This window comes from Hydra viridissima, unplaced genomic scaffold (genome assembly GCF_058129835.1).
Source record: "Hydra viridissima isolate aposymbiotic clone 2 unplaced genomic scaffold, HvirCarnegie_v1 scaffold_10, whole genome shotgun sequence".
NCBI classification, from domain to species: domain Eukaryota; kingdom Metazoa; phylum Cnidaria; class Hydrozoa; order Anthoathecata; family Hydridae; genus Hydra; species Hydra viridissima.
In genome coordinates, this window is record NW_028324309.1 from 4,282,130 (window position 1) to 4,304,865 (window position 22,736).

General features: G+C 28.8%; 1 protein-coding gene and 2 pseudogenes across 7 annotated transcripts; 1 reads left to right on the forward strand and 2 right to left on the reverse strand.

The window, feature by feature from the left end:
* The first annotated feature begins 44 nt into the window (after positions 1–44).
* On the forward strand, positions 45–19,772 carry LOC145192943 (solute carrier family 22 member 15-like). Of its 6 annotated transcripts, XM_090099695.1 has the most exons (9): positions 45–2,427; positions 2,592–2,695; positions 16,152–16,472; positions 16,663–16,878; positions 17,304–17,438; positions 17,643–17,728; positions 18,833–18,941; positions 19,118–19,329; positions 19,640–19,772. In XM_090099695.1, coding segments are annotated over exons 1-9 (1,545 nt in total). In that variant the 5' UTR covers positions 45–2,067; the 3' UTR covers positions 19,642–19,772. The 6 variants fall into 6 exon arrangements, with proteins under 6 accessions (XP_089955821.1, XP_089955823.1, XP_089955824.1 ...); XM_090099698.1 differs by lacking the exons at positions 45–2,427; positions 2,592–2,695 and adding an exon at positions 9,374–9,646; XM_090099696.1 differs by lacking the exons at positions 45–2,427; positions 2,592–2,695 and adding an exon at positions 13,174–13,242.
* On the reverse strand, positions 7,031–9,811 carry LOC149882719 (uncharacterized; annotated as a pseudogene).
* On the reverse strand, positions 10,278–13,059 carry LOC149882720 (52 kDa repressor of the inhibitor of the protein kinase-like; annotated as a pseudogene). The gene is made up of 3 exons (XR_016456203.1): positions 10,761–13,059; positions 10,570–10,714; positions 10,278–10,491 (listed from the first exon to the last, which is right to left on the reverse strand). The product of XR_016456203.1 is annotated as a 52 kDa repressor of the inhibitor of the protein kinase-like (transcript).
* Positions 19,773–22,736: the final 2,964 nt, after the last annotated feature.

The following is a 22,736-nucleotide window of genomic DNA, read 5'->3' on the forward strand; positions in this document are numbered from 1 at the left end:
ATTTAAAGATTTTTTAATTTTTTATTAAGTTCAACGATTTCATATTTTTATGATGATCAGTTTTTATGCATAAGTACTTTAAAAGATCCCTAAAATGGCATTTTTTTTTTTATCTCTAAAACCCCTTTTAAAGTAAATACCTGGTTTTTTCAAAACCAGCAATTAGACTATTAACTTTTATACCACTAAAAGTTAAAATATCTTCAAGAAAGAATATTCCTACGAAAGGATCTCTTGAAATGTTAAATTGAAGTTTGAGGTTGCGTTTAGCTACCGCTATCGTAAGGGTTAAAATAATTGCCCTTTTTGCTTTCTGTTTTTCTCTCTGCATTAAATTTTAAATACTTAACGTTCTTGTTTTAAATTTATATTTTTATTGTTCACTGTCCTTTAGGTTTTTTTTAAATTTAGTTTTAAGTGTCTATTACAGATAGAAATATTTTAATTATATCCCAAGAAAAATAAATGTACAATCTTTATATACAATAAACTTTACACGCAAAAGTCTGCTTTACTGAATTTTATTCCTGGTGTTGTAAATCCACCACTTTTTCTCTTAACTATTTCGCAGAAAAAACTTTAATACCAAAATTTGGTCTGTAAAAAGCATAAACGTTTAAATAAAGTCTTGAAAACTGGAACGGCGAATATCTTCAATATATACCGTTTGGCTAATGGCCCTACCTCATTATTCTCAACTAAATTATTAAAACAAACTATTCTGTAAAATCCACACAATCTTCATGGCTTTTGTTCAATGAATTTACGTGTTTACGCCATACTTTACACATACAACTTGTTCAGAATGCAAACAAAGTTATTATAAAAATATTCTTGCCTTTATATAATTTATTACTTCTTAATTTATTTTATATAAATTATTTTATATAAATTACATTAATTAAATTACTTCTTAATTTATTTTATATAAATTATATAATAATTGTAAAAAATTATAAATTAAAACGAGTTGCGATAATCCTTTTCTATTAAAAAAACATATAAGTTAGAAATCAGTTATAAAAGGAATGTCAGAATATTTGATTTGGGCCAAAAAATTATTCTTCCAATTCATTACGTAGCTTTTAAATCGATGTTGGGATGAAAATAATCTCTTTTCTAAAAAATCTAAAATTGTCCCTCACGTCATAGGTTTTTATTATGCAAATATTGATGATTGCAAACAAATTCTAATCCACAGTTTTTACTGTCTTTGTGGACTTTTGGGGGGATTTCCAAAGAAAGAAAACCCATATGATCATATAAATTTTCAAATGATGGGAAGAACAAATTATTGATGATTTTACCATTAAAATCCTTTGTTAAAATATACTAATTTTCAAAGAATACGTCGAAATATTATAAGGGATATATAAAATTGAAACGCGCATTTGTTAGAAATATGTAAAGTATAGTTTAATTTCAACAAAATGAATTATTTTCAGGTACTAAACTCTCTAAAAAATCCCAGATTTGATAATCTAGTTTTGACGATGCGGTTTAAAACTATTTCAGAGTATAGGTTGCACCTTGGTTGCATTTTTCATCTTTATACATAAAAGCAATAAAAATACATCATAATCTAAAGAGACCGATTATGAAATAGATAATAGTTTGAGCAATGTCATGATTTGACTGATATGCATAAAATATCTTCCAGATTTCCAAATCCAAAACTTTCGTAAATTTTTTGACAAATTTTTTTAAAAGGTAAAATATTTAGGACTTATTCCTAACAAAAAAATAGCTTTTAAGTTTTTTTTAAACATAATTAGCGTTAAAAAAGTATTAGTTAATAGTATCACTCTTCAATTTTACATATTTCAAATATATAAAAACATACTTTTGTTAAGTATCTATTTTGTTAAATGTGTTCTGTTCATTTAGATATAACAATCGTGCTTTACTTAGCTTTTTTTTACCGAACAAAAATTAAACCCCCGTCTCGTAATTTGGCGAAATAAAGTGCTCTTCTAATTTTTTTTTTTTTTTTTTTGCTTGATTGAAACTGACACATCATCAGTGTCATACCCAATAGAAGTATAAAAATTTGTCAAAGTATAAAAAATGAAAGCAACAGCGTTCAAGTTCAACAAGGCAAAATATGAAAATCTTGAAGAAAATGATACACTAAGCGAGTCAAAAAAAATGGATATCGATGATATAATGAAACATATCGGGGAGTTCGGAAGAAGTCAAGTTCTTTTTTTATTTCTATTATGTTTAATTATGATTCCAGCAGCTTATCAGACATACCTAATAACATTTATTGGAATAAACCCTTCATGGACTTGCAACTACGGAAGCGTTGAGTGCAACAGAACGGGGGTGTTTTTTGTAAAGCACGAGTATTATAACAAAAGATGCTCAATGAAAAGAGAATCTTGGAGATTTGTTAAAGAAAAAGAGTATTCTATTGTTACCGAGGTAACAATTTTTCAAAAGATGATATATATATTAAACCAATCTGCCTCTTCTCTCGCCCTTGCCTTCTTAATGTCAAATGAATTAACTTAAATTTTAAAAAATACCATATTAAAATAATAAATTAATTTTAAACAATATTTCTAAATTTCTTTATCATCATCTAGTGGGATTTAGTGTGTGACAAGTTAGCTGCAACTTATACAGTTTTTAGCGTAATTCAAGTTGGTGACATCATCGGTTCAATTGTTTTTGGCGCTGCTTCTGACAAGTAAGCCGAAGTTTATTTTTAAAAGTTACATACTGTTATAAGATCTTAGTTACTAACTAAAATCAAAGGTGGTACCTTTTCGAATATTTGACCTTGATCTTTGACTTTATCCTACCCTCTTAAGCCCAATTGTTCAAGAAAATATAAATAAAACTTTATTTTTAATAAAAATTTACATAAAATTTTATTTTTAAATTTAAGAAATTATACCTCTGATATACTAATTTTTATTGTCTTTCAACATGCATGATGCCGGGTTAATAATCTGATTTTCATATTTTACTCTTTTGTTCAACTTGCTGCTTAAATAAAATTTATATAAATATTTTCCTTTAATCGGATTTTAAAAAATTGAATTTTCTCTTGTGCAACAGCTGATGACAATTTATCAAACATTTTGGAAAGAATTTTTTTTCTTTAAATAAACTAAAGTTTAAAAGCAAGAAATTTTTTAGGCTCGAAATAGAATTTTTAATAAGTAAAACTAAGTTTATCAAGCAGTTCATTTTTTTAAAGGTACAATAACTCATAAAAATTTAAACTCAAACTTTTAAAGTGTAACACTAGCTCATTCGTCAGTTACTACTATCCTTTATAATGTACACTTTGAATCTCAAGAGCGACTCTTCATAGGTCATTCTGAAAAAAATCCTTTAAGATTTTAAAAAGTGAAACGTTTATTGGTTTATGCTCATTTTTAAAACTAATAAACTTTCATTATGGTGATATAATTTATATGTTTTCTAAGTTGGATCGGACTTATATTCGGATTTATGTTCGGACGTACAACCGGACTTATGACCGGACTTATACCGGACTTAAAATAGTTTTCCATCCTCACAGTTTGAGCTGGTTAGTTCACATTTTGAAAAGTCTTTCTCATGTCGATCTCTCGTTCTAACAAAATGTCACTTATTTGAATGTTTTCTGAGGCGGAATAATTGCTTTCGTTTTTGAGCTACTTTTTATATTATGCTTTAAGGTGGCTATTAAAATCTGAAAAAATAAAAAGAAAGTGAATTTTTTTTTTTTTTTTATTTGTGGAAGGTTTAACCTTTATAAACAATAAATAACGTACAACAATGGTATAAAAGTTTTATAACTTACCCTAATTTTGTTTTTTAAAAAGGGGCAAACTTCTAAAATTTTAAAAAATTCCATAGCAACGGCTTTAGCGACAGTTAAAAATTTCTAACAAAGATATCTTTAGTTTGGTTTAATATTTTTCTTTGAAATTTTTTACAGAGATAAAATGTAGTTAGGTGAATGTGCTGAGTTAAAAATATTACACTATGGTATCCTATTCAAATACAAATTTGGGTAACTTGGGCTATTTTGGTATTTAATTTAAGCATTACACTAAATTGCAAATTCCAGAGCATTAAAAAAAATATATAATTTTTTTTTTGACTTAGCACATAGTTCATACAATAAACAATGTTTTTGAAAAGTTTGACTTAATTTGAAAAATTTGGCAGTTAGTTATCCTTGTTGAAAAATATGCTGTTTTTAAGTTAATTATGCACATAATTAATGACGTAATGTTGAAAATATGAAAAATTTGTATTTTTTTAATCTGTTTTGATTCCAATGCTACTAAATTGTTTAAGAGTGAGGTAAAAAAGCGATTCTATCAATATTTTTTTAAAATAGTGGGTAGCCACCTTAACATTTTAACAATATTAAAAATAAATTTAACAAAAAAATATATATATCGAGAATATTAAGAATAGCTGTATATAGTAGTTAAAGTAAGAAAAATAATAACGATCGCAATATATATTTGAACGCAAAGTTATATATAATGTCATGTTATTATTATGTAATAATAAATAATATTGCATATAACATAAAATTATATATACTATTACATTTATACTAATATGTAATAATATTAGTAAGAATACTAATAACGATAGTTTATATTTACATGTATTTGTCAGAGGTACTTAAAAAAACTACTTCCATTTATTTAAAATAGAAACATTAAATTCAGTTCGTTAAAAATAGCTGTGGTAATTGCTACTTTAATTAAGTAATTTTAAAATGAATGGAAAGAGTTCCAAATGTAAAAATAGTCAAACAGTTTCATAGTCAAACTGTTTGATTAAACAGGCAATCTTTACTTAGATTTACAGATGATTTATAGATTTTTATAATATCGAGAATATTATAATATAGAATTGAGAATAGAATGGTATTGAGCTTAGAATAGGTGAAGGAAAAAAAGCTTCTAAAATTTGAAAAAAGCAAAAGACTCACCTAAAGGAGAGCCCAAGTTAGCAACAAGAAATGGCAGTTTTTGAAACTCGGTATAGTTTGTTGCAGATGGATCATAAAGCTGCCACACCGAATAAAGCATTTCGATATCTTTATCTGTACTTTTTACTTTATCTTTTAGAAAAGACTCTTGAAGGCGTAAAACCCGAAATTAGTTTTTATATAGTTTCTAATTACAGCCAAAGAACCAAAAACAATTAGGTTTCTCCGATAAAAAATAGTACATTTAAAAAAGGATCTCTTTATGAATATCTAAATGTTTTTATGAATATCTAAAAGTCTCTCATAAATAAAACAGATAAACTTAGCAAAAAATCTTAGTATTTTGGATAATTTCATGACGCGTTTGGATAACCAATTAAAAAACAATTTGTTTTCGAAAAAAATGAAAGGGTTTGTCAATATTTATTCAATGTTGCCGCCATCAGCCGCAATCACTGCTTTAATCCTAGTTTGGATTTTTGGGTTTGGTCACTTACCAAGGAGGGGGGGGGGGGGCTAAAGTTTAAAAATTTACCTAGTCGTATTTTACGTCTATTTAGTCGTATTTGTCTCTAACATTTTAATTCACATAAAGGGTCGTCTTTAAACTACGGATCTTGTTACAAAAGCATTACGATGGGGGTAAAATTGGTCAAAGTTGGTTGACGTAAATTGATGTCAATTTTTACCGGAAACCATCTTTAAAAAAGAAACATAAGTAATAGGGTGTCCCAAAAAAAAAAAAAAAAAGCTCTCTACTGATTCCCATTCTATGTGACCTAAATAAGTACTAAAAAAAATTTGACGGTTTTATTTTGACAGGAAGTGCTAGATGTAAAATCTGAGTTTTACTGTTTTAATGTTAAGCTAGCTTAACATTAATAGAAAACACATTTTAGAAAATTAAAACAAAACAATTAGATGCGTATAAATCATTTCCAATTGTTTTCTACTATTTAACTTGATAGATTATATTTATAAATATGAAAATACAAAAAAAAATACATGAAAACTAATATTTATTAGCAAATTTAAGATTTTGTTGCGGTGAAACATTTCTCAAAAAATACAACTTTTTGAACAGTTCCCAAGCTCCTTTTTAGTCAGTCTTAGTCAAGTTTTTTCTAGACTTTTTAACTACAAAAAGTACATTTTGAAGGTGATCTTCATCTCTAGTAGTTGAAAGAAAATCTTTAATGAGCTTAATGTTTCTTTCTGCACCATCATTTACAACAGATATGTTTTTGATCCATGCAATAAAATCTAGCAACTGAGGATGGTTAAAAACATCTATAGTATTAAGACTATTATTAAGCCATTCTTTTATACTTGCTCTTGATATTTTAAAATGTTTGAAGAGAAGGTAGCTTTGCTCGGAAATCAACTCAGATAGCTCTGTGGTCTCTCCAATTTGTACATTTGATGGTTTACAACGCTGAAATTCATTTGGCTCTTCAAACTCAATCAGAGCTAACAGCATTCTTAGCTTTGTTTCAGAAGGAACTTCTTTAACCCCAAAGGACAAAACACAGAGTTGCGGAGTTAAGTACCACGTATGGCGTCCCATGCTGAGAAGCAAAGCATTTCCAATATTATTACTAACTTTTCTCAATTCATAGGCTGTCTGGATAGCTTTCAAATCATTGTAGGGAGCCAGAAGTCCTAAAAAACGTTTTAAAAACCATGGAACATAGCAAATTGCAATGAACAAACTTGCATCCTTCAACTGCAGCACTTCTTTTTCTGTCAAGATATTACTGATATTTTTAGTCATAAAAAGAGTCAGGATGTAGATCGCATCTGCTAAAAACCTTGCCTCATGGCAGGCGCCAGGTTGATGGAACTTAAAATCTTGTACTTCCACTCCAAGGAAGAAGGAGGCAAGCTTACAAACTATACCATAATTATTCCTTGAAAACACTATATCAGTAGTTGCATTAGTCAAAAATGTCTTAGCTTCCTCTGCAACAGTGCAAAGAACAGAGCCAATCTTCAGATCATCTCTTTGCCAGTCCAATTTACATAAATTTTTCACTTCATTCACTTTCTCACAGATTTCAGGCCACTTGTTCTTTAGCTTGACATAAAGAGCTCTTCTTGGACCTTTATTTTTCTCACCAGTAAGGGCAGCCATATAGTGAGATACATGTACTTCATATATGTGTCTCCTACACATTATCCACAAAATTGGTAATTTCAAAATATCTGTAAGAACTTGGACTGCTCCATTTACTCCGCCTGTATTGCTTGCAGTTGTATCACAGCATATACCAATGATCTGCTCTGTACATCCGTAATATTCTAAAAGATTGTGCACTTGTTCTGCTTGGTCAACTCCCTTTGAAGAGGGACATTGAACAACACCTAAAAGATGGTCTTCCATGGTATCGTCTTCCGGGGAACTCACTGAGACTGCTAGTCGCTCAATTTTTTGGATAATGTTAAGCCCAGTGGTAATTTGTTCCAACAGTTTGGTATCAAAATGAAGAATAAGCCATCAGCCTTTAAGATGATTAGATATTGAAATCCACTCCGAGTCTCCTTCAAGTTCTACATATTTGAACTTTTTTCTATGAAGTGTGCTTCTTGAAAGCGGTATATCATTAATTTCTTTACCTCCAGCTTTAAATACTTCACTTAAAATTGCCAGATGAGGTCGTACACCAACATTGAACCTTGTTGCTGGAATAGCAGTACATTCAATGAGCTTTTCAACATTCACGGCTAGATTTATCGTATCTCCATAAATTGTACCTAGGTATCATTTTATAATATTATTCTACCTATTTATAATTATATACTTTTCAATAAAACAGCTTTAGCTTGTGAAAATTACAACTATGTTATTAAAATAATACTATACCTGCGTTTCCGACCGTTACCCAGGAAATCATCTTCCTCGCTGATTTCACAGTCCTCGTTTGACTTTTCTTCCTCACTGCTGAATTGAATCTCTTCTGTCATGGAGTCATGTGACAACAAAACATCATTGATATCTTTTAAGTTTTTCTGTCTCTCTAATTCTTTCTCTCTCAACTTATCTAGCTTGTTCTTTCTCCTGTTTGCATCCAGTATTCTTCTACTGTAGTCTTCATCGACTTTTGTTTCCATATAACCTTTCCTATGTAACTTCTGGTCTTCATAAAAACTAAGAAATATTTAAATCTATTAAGCCATTTATAAATAAATTAATAATTTTTCTAGTTTTTCTAGTAAGATGACCAAACCATGTAAAGAGTTAAACGTAAATATTTTAAAGGAAATAATATGCTATTACTTAAGTTACTTTTAATTGGAAAAAAAATCTCACTACTAAAAAAAGTGTTATTTAATAAACTTACTTTATATCTTCCAGCTTGGCATCATCTGTTCTCAATCTATCAGCAAGAATATCTTTTTTAAAATTCTTAGTCGAGATGTCAAAAAGCTGATAGGATTCTGTGAAAAATGCAAGACTGCTGTTCCAGTTTAGAGAAGACAATTTAATCAATTTCTTGTATTTTAAATTAAGTTTAATGATTTTAGTCTTTATATTGGGCGCTACTCGACTTTCTCCCCCCCCCCTAATTTTATGATTGATTCTGATAGAGAATTTTATGCTGATTAAGAATCGTATAAAAACATGGGTCTCAAAATCAATGGAAAGTGCTCTAATTCGAAGTCAAAGTTGTAAAAAATCCCACTAAAAACCCTAATATTCGCCATTTTTTTTCAAAACGCTTTCATTTTTAACGAAAATTAATTACCGTTTTATTGCGCAATAAACAGACCTGGTTTCCATAAGCCTTATAATTATTTTTTTTAAAGTATTGTAATGAAAGTGTTATAACGAAATGAAATTAATAGAAGATTTCAAATAAAGGTTGAACGTAGAATGTGATAATGTAGAAAAATTGATGAATAATTATTATTGTATCGTACGCTGGTTTTTTTTATTAAAAAAAACGGTTTGAAGGTTACGTTTTCTAAACTTTACATGTGATAGAACAACAATGAACTGAGTTTCAAAAGTTCTTCTTTTAGGAAACTAAACTGTTAAATTCTTTTTTAAATTTTATTACAAAAGTACATTACTTGCAATATAGTTTATTCTCTAATAAATCAAAAAACGGTTATTTTCTTTGCCACAAAAAATTGTGCAAGATAAACATACTTTAACGAATTTTTTAACGTAAAAACCATGCTATTAATAATTTGCTTTTGTCAGCTAAAAGATCATTAACTTAATATTTTCAAAATGGCGAATATTAGGGTTTTTAGTGGGATTTTTTACAACTTTGACTTCGAATTAGAGCACTTTCCATTGATTTTGAGACCCATGTTTTTATACGATTCTTAATCAGCATAAAATTCTCTATCAGAATCAATCATAAAATTAGGGGGGGGGGGGGGGGAGAAAGTCGAGTAGCGCCTTATATTGTACCCACAAATCACAAATTTCTTGCCAAACCCAGCATTATCCCAAATGTTTTTAATCCTAGATACCAAGCAAGAACTATCAGGATCTGTACAAACACCATTTTCACAAAAAAGATCCTTGGATTTCGATTTCAATTTGCAACCAAAATTAGTAGAAGTGGGTTTGTATTTAACTTGTGACTCGCGAAGGATAAATTGATAGTATCTAAGAATATCACCATTAAATGGAAGCTGTCTCTGAGATAACTCCCTCAGTGGGTACTTCAATAGGTAAATATACCTCAACCTTTCTGTATTTTTCCGTTTTATCTTATTCTGTCCTATCATCTTCTTTTTTTTTAGCTGTTCTACCCATTTTTATATGAATTTCGAAATAATCAGTTTTTTAACTAAATTTATACTAAATGTTACACTTGCATCAAAAATCTATGAAGTCGTTATTCCCCTCTCGTATAATATTTTATCTAAGTTTACCGTTACGGCTTTTATAACCGTTTACACGAGAATTTCTTCGTGCACAAATAATTCCATTTAGAAATTTTTTCCTTCAAAAAAAATTTCTAAATGTGAACCAAGTTATTTGTGAACCAATCCATGGGGAATTATACGAACTAATAATATTGTCCAGAGGGAAAAATATCAATCTCTAACAATGTTCATAGGGAATGATCCTATTCTTTAATAATATCCTATGGGAATTATTTGTGTACTAATTATTACATCATAGTAAAACATATTGAAATACTAGATAGCGCTGTTTTTTAGTAAATACACATAAGTGTACAAAACCGTAAAACTCAGAATTTACATCTATCACTTCTAGTCATTAAAAAATTAAAAAAAAGATTTTGGTAGCTATTTAGGACCTATAGAATGGGGATCAGTTGAGAGCACATTGAAATTTTAAAAAAAGTGTGTTTTTGGGACACCCTAATAAGTAATAACTAAAACGTTTTTCTGAACATTACAATATAAATTCAATGTTTCTTTTTTTCACTTTTGAAAACCGTTCAATAACGCTGTCTGTTAACACTTCTTTGTCCCGATGAACATAAAGTAAAGCTAAACCATTCAATCTATCTTGACTCATTCGGGATCGTAACCAATCTTTTAATCTAGATTTAAATCATTTTAGTTAAAAACAAGATTATTTGGTCATTAATTTGATATTTTAATTTTGAATGTAGATATACCTTCGCAAAGTAGAAAAACTTCTTTCAGCTGATGCAATGCTAAATGGCAGACAACCAATAATTAAAAGTATTGTTTTAATACTTGGGAACAATATATCTGGACAACAATCCAAACCATCAATGACTGTAGATGATAAATAACCTCCTTGAAATTAAGAGATTAATAAATTATTAATAGATTTTATATTTACCTTCATTTTTAACTCTGGTCCATTTTGTAATCCACAAATCAAGTTCAGAAGAAAACTGTCGTTTTTCTATGCAAATAAATGAGTATTCTTTAGCAACAATGTCTGCAATATTATTCATATCATGCAACTTGATAGCAACAACGAGGCTTGGTATAAGTAGTAATAATTTATAAACAGTTAAATTTTTCTTACTTAAATATCTATCTTTTAAATCAGCAAGGACATGATCATACAGTGGATTATAAACAGAAATTCTAAAGTATTCTTCTATGGTTAAAGTAAAGTATTTATATTTGGTCTGTGTATTTGATGCTTAGTAATACGAGGTAACTTTACTTCCACATCCAATTTTTCCATAAGTTGTTTAATTTCTATAAATATTGTTTTAAAAATAATATAACAATTAGACCGCCTATTTTCCATAATGTTTATAATATCCTTAAAACAATCTTCTGCAAAATGCAGGTCTTTTTGAACACTTTGAAGTAGTTTACTTGCAGGTGATGTTAAGTTGAGTAAATCTGATAGTATAAATAATGATATTATAAATTGACATGTAGTTAATGAATTTAAAAGAGAATAAGCTTTTACTGATGAATCATTATCTTGCCATTCAGTTATAAGGTTCAGAGATTTAATGATATAGTGTAGAGAATTCTTAAATATTAAAACACTATTGTGTCTTTCAATCCATCTTGTTTCACATAAACTCATTAAATTTTTTTCTTTACCAAAAACTATTTAAGAACATGATTTCTTTTAGCTGACATATTAAAAAATTTAACAGTTTCTTTAATAATACCGATCGAGTCTCTAATTTCCATGACACTAGATGATTTAGAAATTGATAAATTTAAACAATGATTTGTACATGGACTTTAAACTGCATTTGGAGTTGCATTTGATTGAATATATTTAACAGCACTACGAACTGTGGATGTCATAATCGAGCAACCATCTGTTGCAATTCCAACACAGTGTTTCAAGTTTAAATTTAAGAATATTAACGACTATTTTTCCAAGAACTTTAGAATATTAACGACTATTTTTCCAAGAACTTCACCTGTGAGTTTTGGTTCAATAATAGTGCTTTCATAATTTTCTACACATTCTTCACTATGATTGATATGTTCCTCCTGGTTTGACTTTTGCTTATTATAAAAGTATGTGTGACAATTTATGAATGAAACAAAATCTTCTTTTATTTTTTCATCAAAAATATATCTTAAAATTAGTGTCATTTGAGATGAATGTGATACATCTGTAGTTTCGTCTAATAAAATACTATAAAACTTATTACATTGAATATCTGTCAATATTTTATAAATAATTTCTTCTTTGCAGCATTCTATTAATTCTTCTTGAATAGTATTACTTATATATGTAGCTTTGGCATGAGTTGTGTTAAGATGATTTTCTAATATCTTATCACCAGATTTTATTCGGAATCTTAAAAGTTCTCTAAAGTTCCCTTCATTGATAACGGATGTTTTTGAACTAGAATTAATTAATAATTCTCCATCATCCCTATGCCCTCTAAAAGGAATGTTTTGTCTAGCTAAAAAAATTATTGATAATAGGAGTAATTCTTTCTCTATTTTCAACTATTTGCCTCTTTCTTTCACTGTCAATCAAGTTAAGAACTTCTCTTTCTGGCTGCTCATAACAGATTAAAAACTCATTAGCTTGTAAAATTGCATTTTTGGAACCAAGGGAATTTCATTAAGTGAGATTGATTTATGTATCGCTTTACTTCTTTGCCTTTTTTAACGTGTTGAAAAAGGATAAATAAAATCAGATCCAGGCAACCAATTTTTTTTTACTAATCTATATCTTGTATTCTGATTTAAAGACTTTGAGTTTATATAATATCCAATATCCTCAATAAAAGTTAAAGGTTCTAAAATATCTTTTTCGATACTGCAAGCAGTGTTTTTTTCATTTTCAGATAATTGAGAAGTGCACGGTATCGGAATGGTTAAGTTCTCTGTTTTATTAACTTGTTCTGATAAAATGTGTTTCTTGTTAAAATATGTAGAAATATTGACTTGTTTTCTTTTTGCATTAACTGGGTTTTTACCATTTCCATTGGCATTGCTCATTTGTTAAAAATTTTGTGTAAAACTTTAAAATAACACTTGACATACAACACATAAAACTTAAAAATATCCCTTAAAATTTAAAAAATTAAATTTAAAACTAAAAAATAAAAATAAAAAACATGGTTATAAACAAATACAGAAGAATAAACTACAATGCAAACTATTAGCCAAATTCATATAACGCGGTTTTTAGGGGAAAAAATAAAAATGGTAGCGTTTTAAATAACAACAAAATCCGTATGAAGTCTATTTTTGTATATAGATAGTTTTGTTTATATAAATTTCAAATCTTTTTCAATAAAAATAGTTACTTTAGTTTAAAGTCGTATTATGTCGAAAAATATAGATTGATTGAAAAGTGAAGAAATGAATTTTCAAAAGTAAACGGTTTTTTTTATATTAGTTATGAAATCTACTTATTATAGTATTTTACTGAAAATGTTGGTTTCTGTTTAAAGTTATAAAATGTCACAAAGTATTTATTCTTTGAATAAAATAGAATGTTTAATATGGCTCAAAGAAACTGGGCAGTCAGTATCAGGAACATTGGAAAAGTTGCGCCAAAGAATTCAAAAGTTTTAACAATATCGGGTAACGATGTTGCACTTTCTCGTCCAATACTCCAATGAGCTGCACAAATGTGAACATGATCCCATATCATTCCAACTGTTTTAAAAAGTTTTTTGTATTCGTACTGAATAGCTTCTACACGTGGAAGGCGATAAAATCCTATTGGTTTCCCATTTGCGTCTTTAGAAGTGAAGTTATTAAAACACATAGAAAAAGCACATGTCCATCTCACCATTTTAAAATCTAGGATAGCTAAAGCTATTAATTTAAACTTTTTTTCTGAATAAAAAATACAAACAGAACAGCTTTAAAATGCGCTAAACAAGTTTAAACAAAGATACCATTTTTATTTTTTTCCCTACAAATAGACCCAGGCCTCTGACGTGAATTTGGCTAATATGACACCGCTTTATAATAACAATCTATGTTGCAATGCATTATGGTTTAGAAACTTATTAACTTAAAAATGCAAGAAGCATTCAAGCGTTTTTTTAATAAAATTAAAACTAAGTTATGTTGCATAACTTATGTATATGCATTTATGCATAACTTATGCATAAAAAGATCATTGATATATTTTATTGCTCGCTTTAAAAAAAATATAACATTGTCCCAAGGGGGGGGGGGCTACTACCGTCTTAGCCCCCCCCCCCTTAAACCCGCCCCTGTTACCACTTTCTGAAATTCACTTTCTGTGCTTTTTTCTTTTGCATATGCTAAATAAATAAATACTTTCTGCCTTCTGGGCAATAGGTTATAGCAATATGCCCACACGTAGCATACTTTTATATGCCAATAGAGATTAAATTTGGCACTCATTTCAATTTTTTTCACTTTTATTAATTTAATGTAATTTAGCATCATTTTTGTTCATGGGATTTCTGTGTCACTCCATCGTGCCCTGGTAATTGAGGTAAGATGGGATGGGTATCCCATCTTACTCCTATACCTGGGCAAGATGGGATTTTCAGAACCTTTGCCATATTGAAGCTAGCCATCATGGTGGATGATATATTACTATGTTTACTATGGAATCATACAGGATATACATATGGCTTCATAATCAGTAAAATAGGGGGAATTATATAGGTGTCTTCGTGTCCCAATCTGACTGTTTTGCTTAAGTATCCCGTCTTACCCCGGGTTCCCCTATATAAAAACAAAAATTAAGGAAGTTGTCGAAATTAGGTAACCAAAGTTTTTCCATTTTGTCTACCTACTGGCCCACTGTGAAGTAAGGCAATTAACGAAGCAACTGCCGAGATCACTATCAAATTCACTCAAACTTTTGAAATAATTCCTAATGATAAGTTAGATGACCTAAATACACAGATTAAGATTTTTATTTCGAAAGTAAAAAGTAAGCTTAAAAAATATTTTAGAATCTATAAAAAGTTTTTAAAATAAAAAATTATTTTGTTAGGAAAAAATCTCATTGATTACTGTCTCTCTTCTTAGACCAGGAAAACCAGTTAAGGAGTATGGAGATTTTTGTGAAAGTAGCAAAAGAGTAAAGATTACAGATTTAACTAATGATCACCATGTAGCTTTTTCCTTTGCTTCATCAAAAAGTGCTTAAAGAGCAAAAGAAAAAGACTTATATTTTGAAAATACCTTCTAAATTTGTTGAACTTGATCAGACAACAAGAACTATTGATTCCTTGACTCCACAACTATAAAACTAGAGGAGGATTTTGCTCTTAAAACGTAAACTGAACGTGAAGTGATTTACCATGATAATACCAAATGTTGAGAAACTTAGGCCTTAAAAAGATTGTTTTAAAATACTTGAAAAAAAAAAGCTGAAATGGTATCTTGAAGGTGTCCAATTTACTGAAACCTTAGTAAAATCCTCATTAAGTGTATGCTAAATCATATAGCAATTAAAATTATAAATAAAATTGATTTAAGTGAAAGTTTTAATATTGAGAACGAATAAAATATTGTAAAAATTAAGTTTAATGAGCTTAAAGTTAACACACTCATACTTATGAATGTGTTAACTTTAAGCTAGGAAAAAGCCCAGGAAAAAAGCTAGGAAAAGCTAGAAAAGCTAGGAAAAAACATAGGAAACCTTTCAAATTTAAATTAGTAAGTTAAACCCCATCCCAGAAGATTTAAAGTTTGCTGGTACAGTAACTACCATCAAGGAAAAGTTTTTTGTCAAGAAGTACTGAAATTTTCAGTAATTGAATTGTGAAAAGCATTTAATGTTGTACTTTACATCTGCCAAAATGCACTTTGTAATGCGCCAATTAATGTACTCACAAGCATTATTGTAATAATTAATGATAATAAATTTTTGGGTCAAGAAAGCTAAATTTTTTTATTTAAAATACAATTTACAAATATTAATATCCCTAATATGCGTTTAATGTGTACATGTGCATAATACTTGTATTTAGAGTATATGAAAAGAATTTTTTGTCTTAAATTTTAATTTCTTGACCCTAAAAAAACCTGTTTTGATGTATAATATGTTTAATATACACGGATCTAATAGTTACATAATATCTGACTTACTTTTATCTGGTTAATTGTGCAATCAGGAGGTAAGTATCTTAAAGGTGATCAAAACTCAAATTATCTGAAATGTAGAAACTTTCCTTTTTGTGACTGTTGGTTAAAAGGACCTTCAGAAATCTATTATTAACTTATTAAAAATAATAGATAAAAAGCTACTGAGTAGCTTTCTCTTGAATACTTCTTTTTAATTTAGATATGGACGAAAACGCATTTTATTTCTGACTTGGTTTGCCTATCTCACTGTTTCTTTAGTCACAGCATTTGTTAACAACATATGGCTTTTTGTTATAGTTCAATTTGTAAACGGGATTTTTAAAGGTGGTGTATTTGTAATATTGTTTGTGTTAATTAATGAATTACTTGGTCCAAAGTTCAGAAATTATTCACATTTTCTTTGGAGTGCATTTACATTTGGGCTATGCTTGTTACCAGTTCAAGCATGGTTATTGCAAAAATGGCGTATAGTTGTAATTCTGGTTTCTGCTCCATATTTCATATTAATGGCATCTTATAAGTAAGTCAATAATAATCTTACTGAAATAAAGTTTTTTTGATTTTGTGCAAATTATCTTCTTTTTGAAAGTTAATTTAGATTGTTGGAATATCATCTGTGCTTTTCAAAAAATAGTCGAAGCAATATAATAATAATTTGCTTTGTTTAATCTGCATATTTCAAGAAAAAATAACTTCATAAATTAATTTAGATTCGTTCCAGAGTCTGTTATTTGGCTTCACTCAAAGAAGCGTAGAAAGTCTGCGGAGCAAATCCTTCGTGATATTGCAAAGTTTAACAAAAAAGCATGGTGTAATGCAAACCTTTCTATCAATTCTATTGAAACAGATGATAGTAGGGCATCATTCAAATACGTTTTTACACCATGGAGTGTGTGTGTCTCCACAACTTTGCAAGTTTTTATTTGGTATAAAGTCTTATGTTTTATAATTCTTTTAAATTTAGTTTGTTTTTTTAGTTAATAACTTTTTATTTTGGTTAATTTTTTTTTCATTTTATAATTCCTTCAAGATTTGAGCAAATCCTGAAATAAAATTGTTTTATTGGTTTTAAGTTCACCAAAACAAATTGATTCTTCTGGTTCCAAACATCATTCAGGGTTCTAATTAATTTTTTGAAAATGCTTTACATCTTTATTTTCTCTGCTGCTTGCAATTAGTTTTGCTCTGTTGGTGATAACTTCCCACTATTAAGGGCACTTAAAAGCCGTTGGTGCAGTTAATATTACTGAATTAATAGCTACTACAATTAAAGTCTTTTTTCATCTTACAGAGATCAGCTAATCAAACTTTAAGTGAAAAAATTTATTAAAATTTTGACCAAAATTTTTAGGTTCTGCATTGGACTTGCATATAGTGGCATAACCCTTTCGTCAGAAAATCTTAGTGGAAACTTATACAGAGATTTTACTATAGTGAGCGGTATTGATATTCCAGCTGGTTTGTTAGTGATCTGGCTCTCTGGCAAGTAAGTTGATCATTAAAATACATTTTTACAAACAATGTCTGTAAAAATATAATCTAAAAGTAAACAAAATGCCTGAGAATAAATAATTAAATTAAATGAAAATACATAAAGATGACTAATAGTTAAATAAAAAGATAGCTAATAAAACTGTATAAATAAAAGAAACTACTTTAACTAGATGTGCTATTTTTATATTAATTTTAGATTTGGATGTAAACACACAACGTTAGTAGCAAATGTGTTTGGCGGATTGACTATTATGCTTTTAGCGTTTGTTCCTGAAAAAACAAGTAATCATTATCTCAATTATCTTTTTAAAATTCTAAATAAGCAGGTTAAAATTTACATTAGTGTTTTTGAAAATTACAGCAGCATGTTAAAATTTCAATTAGTGTTTTGGAAATAACTTTGTCATAGTGAAAAGATAGTTGCTGGGAGCTAAATCTGGGAATTAGGTGGATGTTCAATAAATCAAACTGTAGTTGTTCGAATTTTGCTATTATCATTATAATCTAGGCTTTCTTTTGTAAAGAACTGCTTTTAGCTTCTCAAAAATGGTTGTAAAATATCCTGAATTAATATTTAGTCTTTCTCAAAATACTCAAATTAAATAATTAATTTTTTAATTCCAAAAAACAAATGCCAGAAAATTCTTCTTCTCTCTTTGCTTTGGCGAAACATCTAGTCAGCTGTTTTAATTTAGTATTGTGGTAATAGATCCAAGCCTCTTCAATGCTTGCAAGACAGTGTTCTATTATCTTTATATAGGAATTTCCTTTGATAACTTTACCATCTTGCTTTGAGTGTTAGTTGCTGACATGGGTGTAACTGCCATAAGTATGTGGAGGAACATGTCCCCACCCCACCCCCACTTCCTAAATCTGTCCCCCTATCTCCCCTTCCCCACTTTTTTTTGCCATTAAAAGTTTAACCCATCACATGTGGTATTGTGTTTTTTCAAGTAGAAAAAAGACCTTTAAAAAATATGTCCCTCCTCCCTCCCTCTCCTCCTCCTCCTCCCCTCCTCCCATACCCCCACAGACACACACTTTTAAAATGGTGATTACGTCCTAGGTAGCTGATAAACCTTCCCAATTAAAGAATTTGATTTGAAAGTTTTATGAGCAACCAATATTCAAATAGAAAGATGAAAAGCTAAAGTGGTTAAAAAGATCTGTTTCTTCTGCTGCTTTAGAGGGTTTTTTTTTTTCAAAACTTTTCCATCTAATGTGTATTAGGAATTAAACATAGTTATAATTTAAAAATTTACCTATACCTCAGGCCTAAATTTATTTGTAACATCTTATATCAAATGTATTTTTTGTTTTTAATGTTTTCTTTTTTTTGTTTCAAATTAACTCAGTTTTAAAAACTTGAATGAATTTCTCTTCTAGATCTTTCATTCCTTCGCATTTCAATGGGGGTAATAGGAAAATTCTTGGTTTCTTTATCCAGTATTGTTGTATATGCATGGTCATCTGAGATCTTCCCAATAGCGATCAGGTGAAAATAAGTAATTATCCTATCAATTTTCTTGAGTTTTGTACGTGTGCATTGCTTATATATTGAAAAATATATGAAAAAGAGCACCTAAGTTGTTTCAATTTGTTTAGAAAATCCAATATCAGTATCAAAAAATAACATAATATGCAAAATAACATATTTTTAATTTACTGCAGATCGCAAGGGATTGGCGTTTGCTCTGCAGCTTATATCTTAGGCTCTGCATTAGCACCATGGATTGGTCAATTTTTAGGTTATATTAATCAAATCCTACCTTATTTTATTATGGGAATTTCGCTATCAATATCAGGTGTTGTTTGTTATTTTCTACCAGAGGCAAACAGAAAGTCTATCGTTGGGCCCTTGAAAAATCAAGAATCGATACTTTGTGAGTTTACTTCGTTGCTATAACTACTAAATTTATGTTTTGTTTTTAATTCAAGTTTTATACCTAAAATGATGTGCACTTAATAAAAATTATAAATGTAATCATTTGTATAACTTTTTTAAAATTCTGTTTTCATATTTTAGCCTATTTTTTAACTTTATTTTTTTTCAGTATGGTTTTCTAGATATTTATCTTATCATAGATAATAATTTTTGCAAAAAAAATTATCTTGTTTTGTAGATCAAACTAAAGTATATTTGTTGTTGTTTTTTTAGATTGGCTTTCTAACAGTTCACTTATATTTCTTTAGAACACAAGTGGTGGTGTGAAACACGTAATTTCAGCTTCTAAAAACACCGTAATATTTCGTAATTTCAGCTTTTAAAAACACCGTAATATTTTTGAAAGAAATTGTATGTAAAAAATTTAAAGTTGAACTAAAACAAGGTGTTTTTTTTTCATTAAGTTTGTTTGACAAATTTATCATTTTACATGGCATTTTGACGCTAAAAAAATCAATATTAGAATAAATTTTTAACGAACATTTTTTTAGTTCCTGTTAAGAGCATTATCAAAAAGCTTAAAATGTGAAGTATTTAACGTAAAACCTCTTTAATGATATACGGTAAAAGATTTATTTTTTGCGGTATTTATATTCTTATAAACTTTAAGTACATAATTTTTGAGTCTTTCCAAATGAAACTTGCATCAAAATGTGCGGTGTAAAGAAAATATTATACACATTACTATCCCATTTTAATCTTAATGGTCTTACTAAAAAAACGAAGTTCGCTGAATCTGTTTTTTGCGGTAAAATAAACTCGTATTTGTGTTTTCTAAAAATATGACCGTATAAAACTCTTATGAGAAAATATGTGATAAACTTAGAAATATAACAATATAATGTATTTTATTGGAGCTAAGCTTAATTTTATTTTAATTTCTTAATCGAGTTACTCAAAATATTCAAAATTTCACTAAAAATATAAAACATTTTAAAATATATTTAACTAGTCCTCTCTGACTTTGATTTTGCTTTCGCTCTTCCTTCTTTATTTGTTTGGTCAGCTCTTGCAATACTTTTTTTTTTTCTTTTTTCTCCTCTTCTTTTTTTTTTTCTTTTCTATGTCCTCATTTTCAAACATTTCTAACACTTTGTCACTTGTAAATACTCCACAATTCTTTGAAATTAATTGAAAATGATGCTTTTGAAGAAGTAGAAGTTTTAAAACTTTCAAAAGTGACTTGTGCAATTGGAAGCAGGTTCATAAACATTATCTACTCCTATACGCAGCTTAAGATGAACACTTTCAAAATTTAGTGGAGAAATAGCTTTATCACGGAAATCTTAAACTATTTTGGGTTTTGCAATAGTTCTATCATTGATCAGTTTTATAATTTTTATGAACTCAATCTCATCATCTCCTTGAAATTGTGTTCTCTTTTCCAATAAATAAACTCCTTTTTCCATCCTAATTGAGTGGCTTCAAAAATTCATCACGCATGTGCAGAATGTGTGTGCAATTAGAAGGAGAAAAAAAACGATGTAAGTTCCTTGATCCTCAGAGCATTTAAATAAATAAAGATCACTAATGCAACTTAGATGATTTTCTAAGAATTTATAAGAATTTTCTAAGAGAACTTAAATGATTTTCTATGAAAACAAAATCTTTAAGTTTTTCATCAATTCTCTGAACAAAATCTTTGAAAGAGCGTTGGTTTTGCAATCTAAAGTTAGTTTGAGTGAATAAAAAATCACAATTTTTTTTTTTTTAGTTTCAGAAGCAAAGATCTTCCATCTGAGTAAACTTTGTTTCAAATTGACCCTGGGTTTTTAACATTTAACCATTAGTTCCAAAGCAATTGCAGACACTAATGTTTTATTAATGTTTTCATTAGGTTTTGATAAACTAACTTTGCAAACAGTTTTTCGCACCTGTTTTTAAAAGAACTCAGGTCATGCTCGTATTCAATTCAAAATTTATCTCACTGTCGATGTAAAAAATATTTAGAAAATCAGGGACATGAATTGAAAAAACTTTTTTGAAAAAAATGTGAAAATGATTTTAAAATTTTTTGATTCCGCTGGGTTAATGCTGGGTTATTTCCGTTGCTAGTAGATACAGGAGCACGAACAACTATTACATGAGTTCTTTTAAGGAATCGTTTTACCCAATATTTAATTAAAAGTCGAATTTTAAACTATGGATTATCTTAAGATTTACGAAGTTTTTATGCGTCTGAAGCAGCCTTAATTTACGTTCTTACGTCTGAAGCAGCTTCGATTCACGAAGTTTTCATGATAGTCAACTAATTGTTCTTTTCATGATACAACTAATTGTTCTTCTTCAAGATCAGTGAACACATTTTCATTACTAGACCTGCTCCATTTTGTTGCTTCTTGTAATGTCAACTATTCGCACTGGTTGTCATAATTTTTGGAAATAGCATAAGCTGATAAGGTTCCTCCTGGAAATATTTGCAAAGCTACCTTTAGAGATAGAGCTTCATGTATCTTATATTATCGAGATAAAGCGACAAACGTTGCTTCCTCTGCTTCTTTAAAACTCACGATTTTCCATGAATAAGTTATAAAACACCTAAATTTCTTTAATTAATCAAAAATGCTTTTCAAAAAAAACTTTACGGAAAATTTAAACTTCTTTGTTAAAATGACGCAAAAATATAAAATGAATTTGCAACATATTCCTATAGAGGAATCGAAAAAATTAAAGATAATTTTGGGTTCTCAAATATCAATCGTTATCTTAGAAAGATCCATTAAATGTAGAAAAATGTGTTTATCTTAAATCATCGCAAATTTTTTTTTATTGAAGGAAAATTTAAATCATTATGAGATAATAGTTAGACAATAAATGTTTTGTTTTTGTTCAGAATGGCTTTAGAGACATTTTTTCACGTTTTTTGTGCTATTCAGAACACGTCAAGTATTTTTTTAATGTTTTTTCAATTTGCTCTACAACAACAAAAGACGTTAAAGAAAATTATAACTTTTTTTTTTGACATTTCGTATAGGGTCATTGGTCCGTTTTGTTTTTTCCATGTAAGGAAAAATTTGTTTTTTACGGGTTTATAACAGGTAATGGCACCTTACGAGGTACTTTTTATTATCTTTTAACACCTAGTGCTTTTCGAGTACAACTTCAACCTTTGACTTTCAAAAATAATAAAGTTACGGTCAGCAACTTGACTGGAACCCATCTCCTTTTTTGTTAAGTCTCTAAATACAGCGGTAATGCAAAACTTAAGCAACGGCGTATGGTTTTTTATTCGATTAAAACCGAAAAACCAAACGCTTATGCTTAGCAACATAATTATAGGGGGAGAGGGGAGGGATATAACAAGTCTTTAAACAATGCAGCTAAGTTTATTAAAACGTTTAACTA

Bases quoted from the DNA above. Each gene is read 5' to 3' on its own strand.
- LOC145192943 (XM_090099695.1), top strand. From the start codon at position 2,068: ATGAAAGCAACAGCGTTCAAGTTCAACAAGGCAAAATATGAAAATCTT. The intron at 2,428-2,591 runs GTAACAATTTTT...ATCATCATCTAG, and splicing joins AGTATTCTATTGTTACCGAG to TGGGATTTAGTGTGTGACAA. The intron at 17,729-18,832 runs GTAATCATTATC...TTTCTCTTCTAG, and splicing joins GTTTGTTCCTGAAAAAACAA to ATCTTTCATTCCTTCGCATT.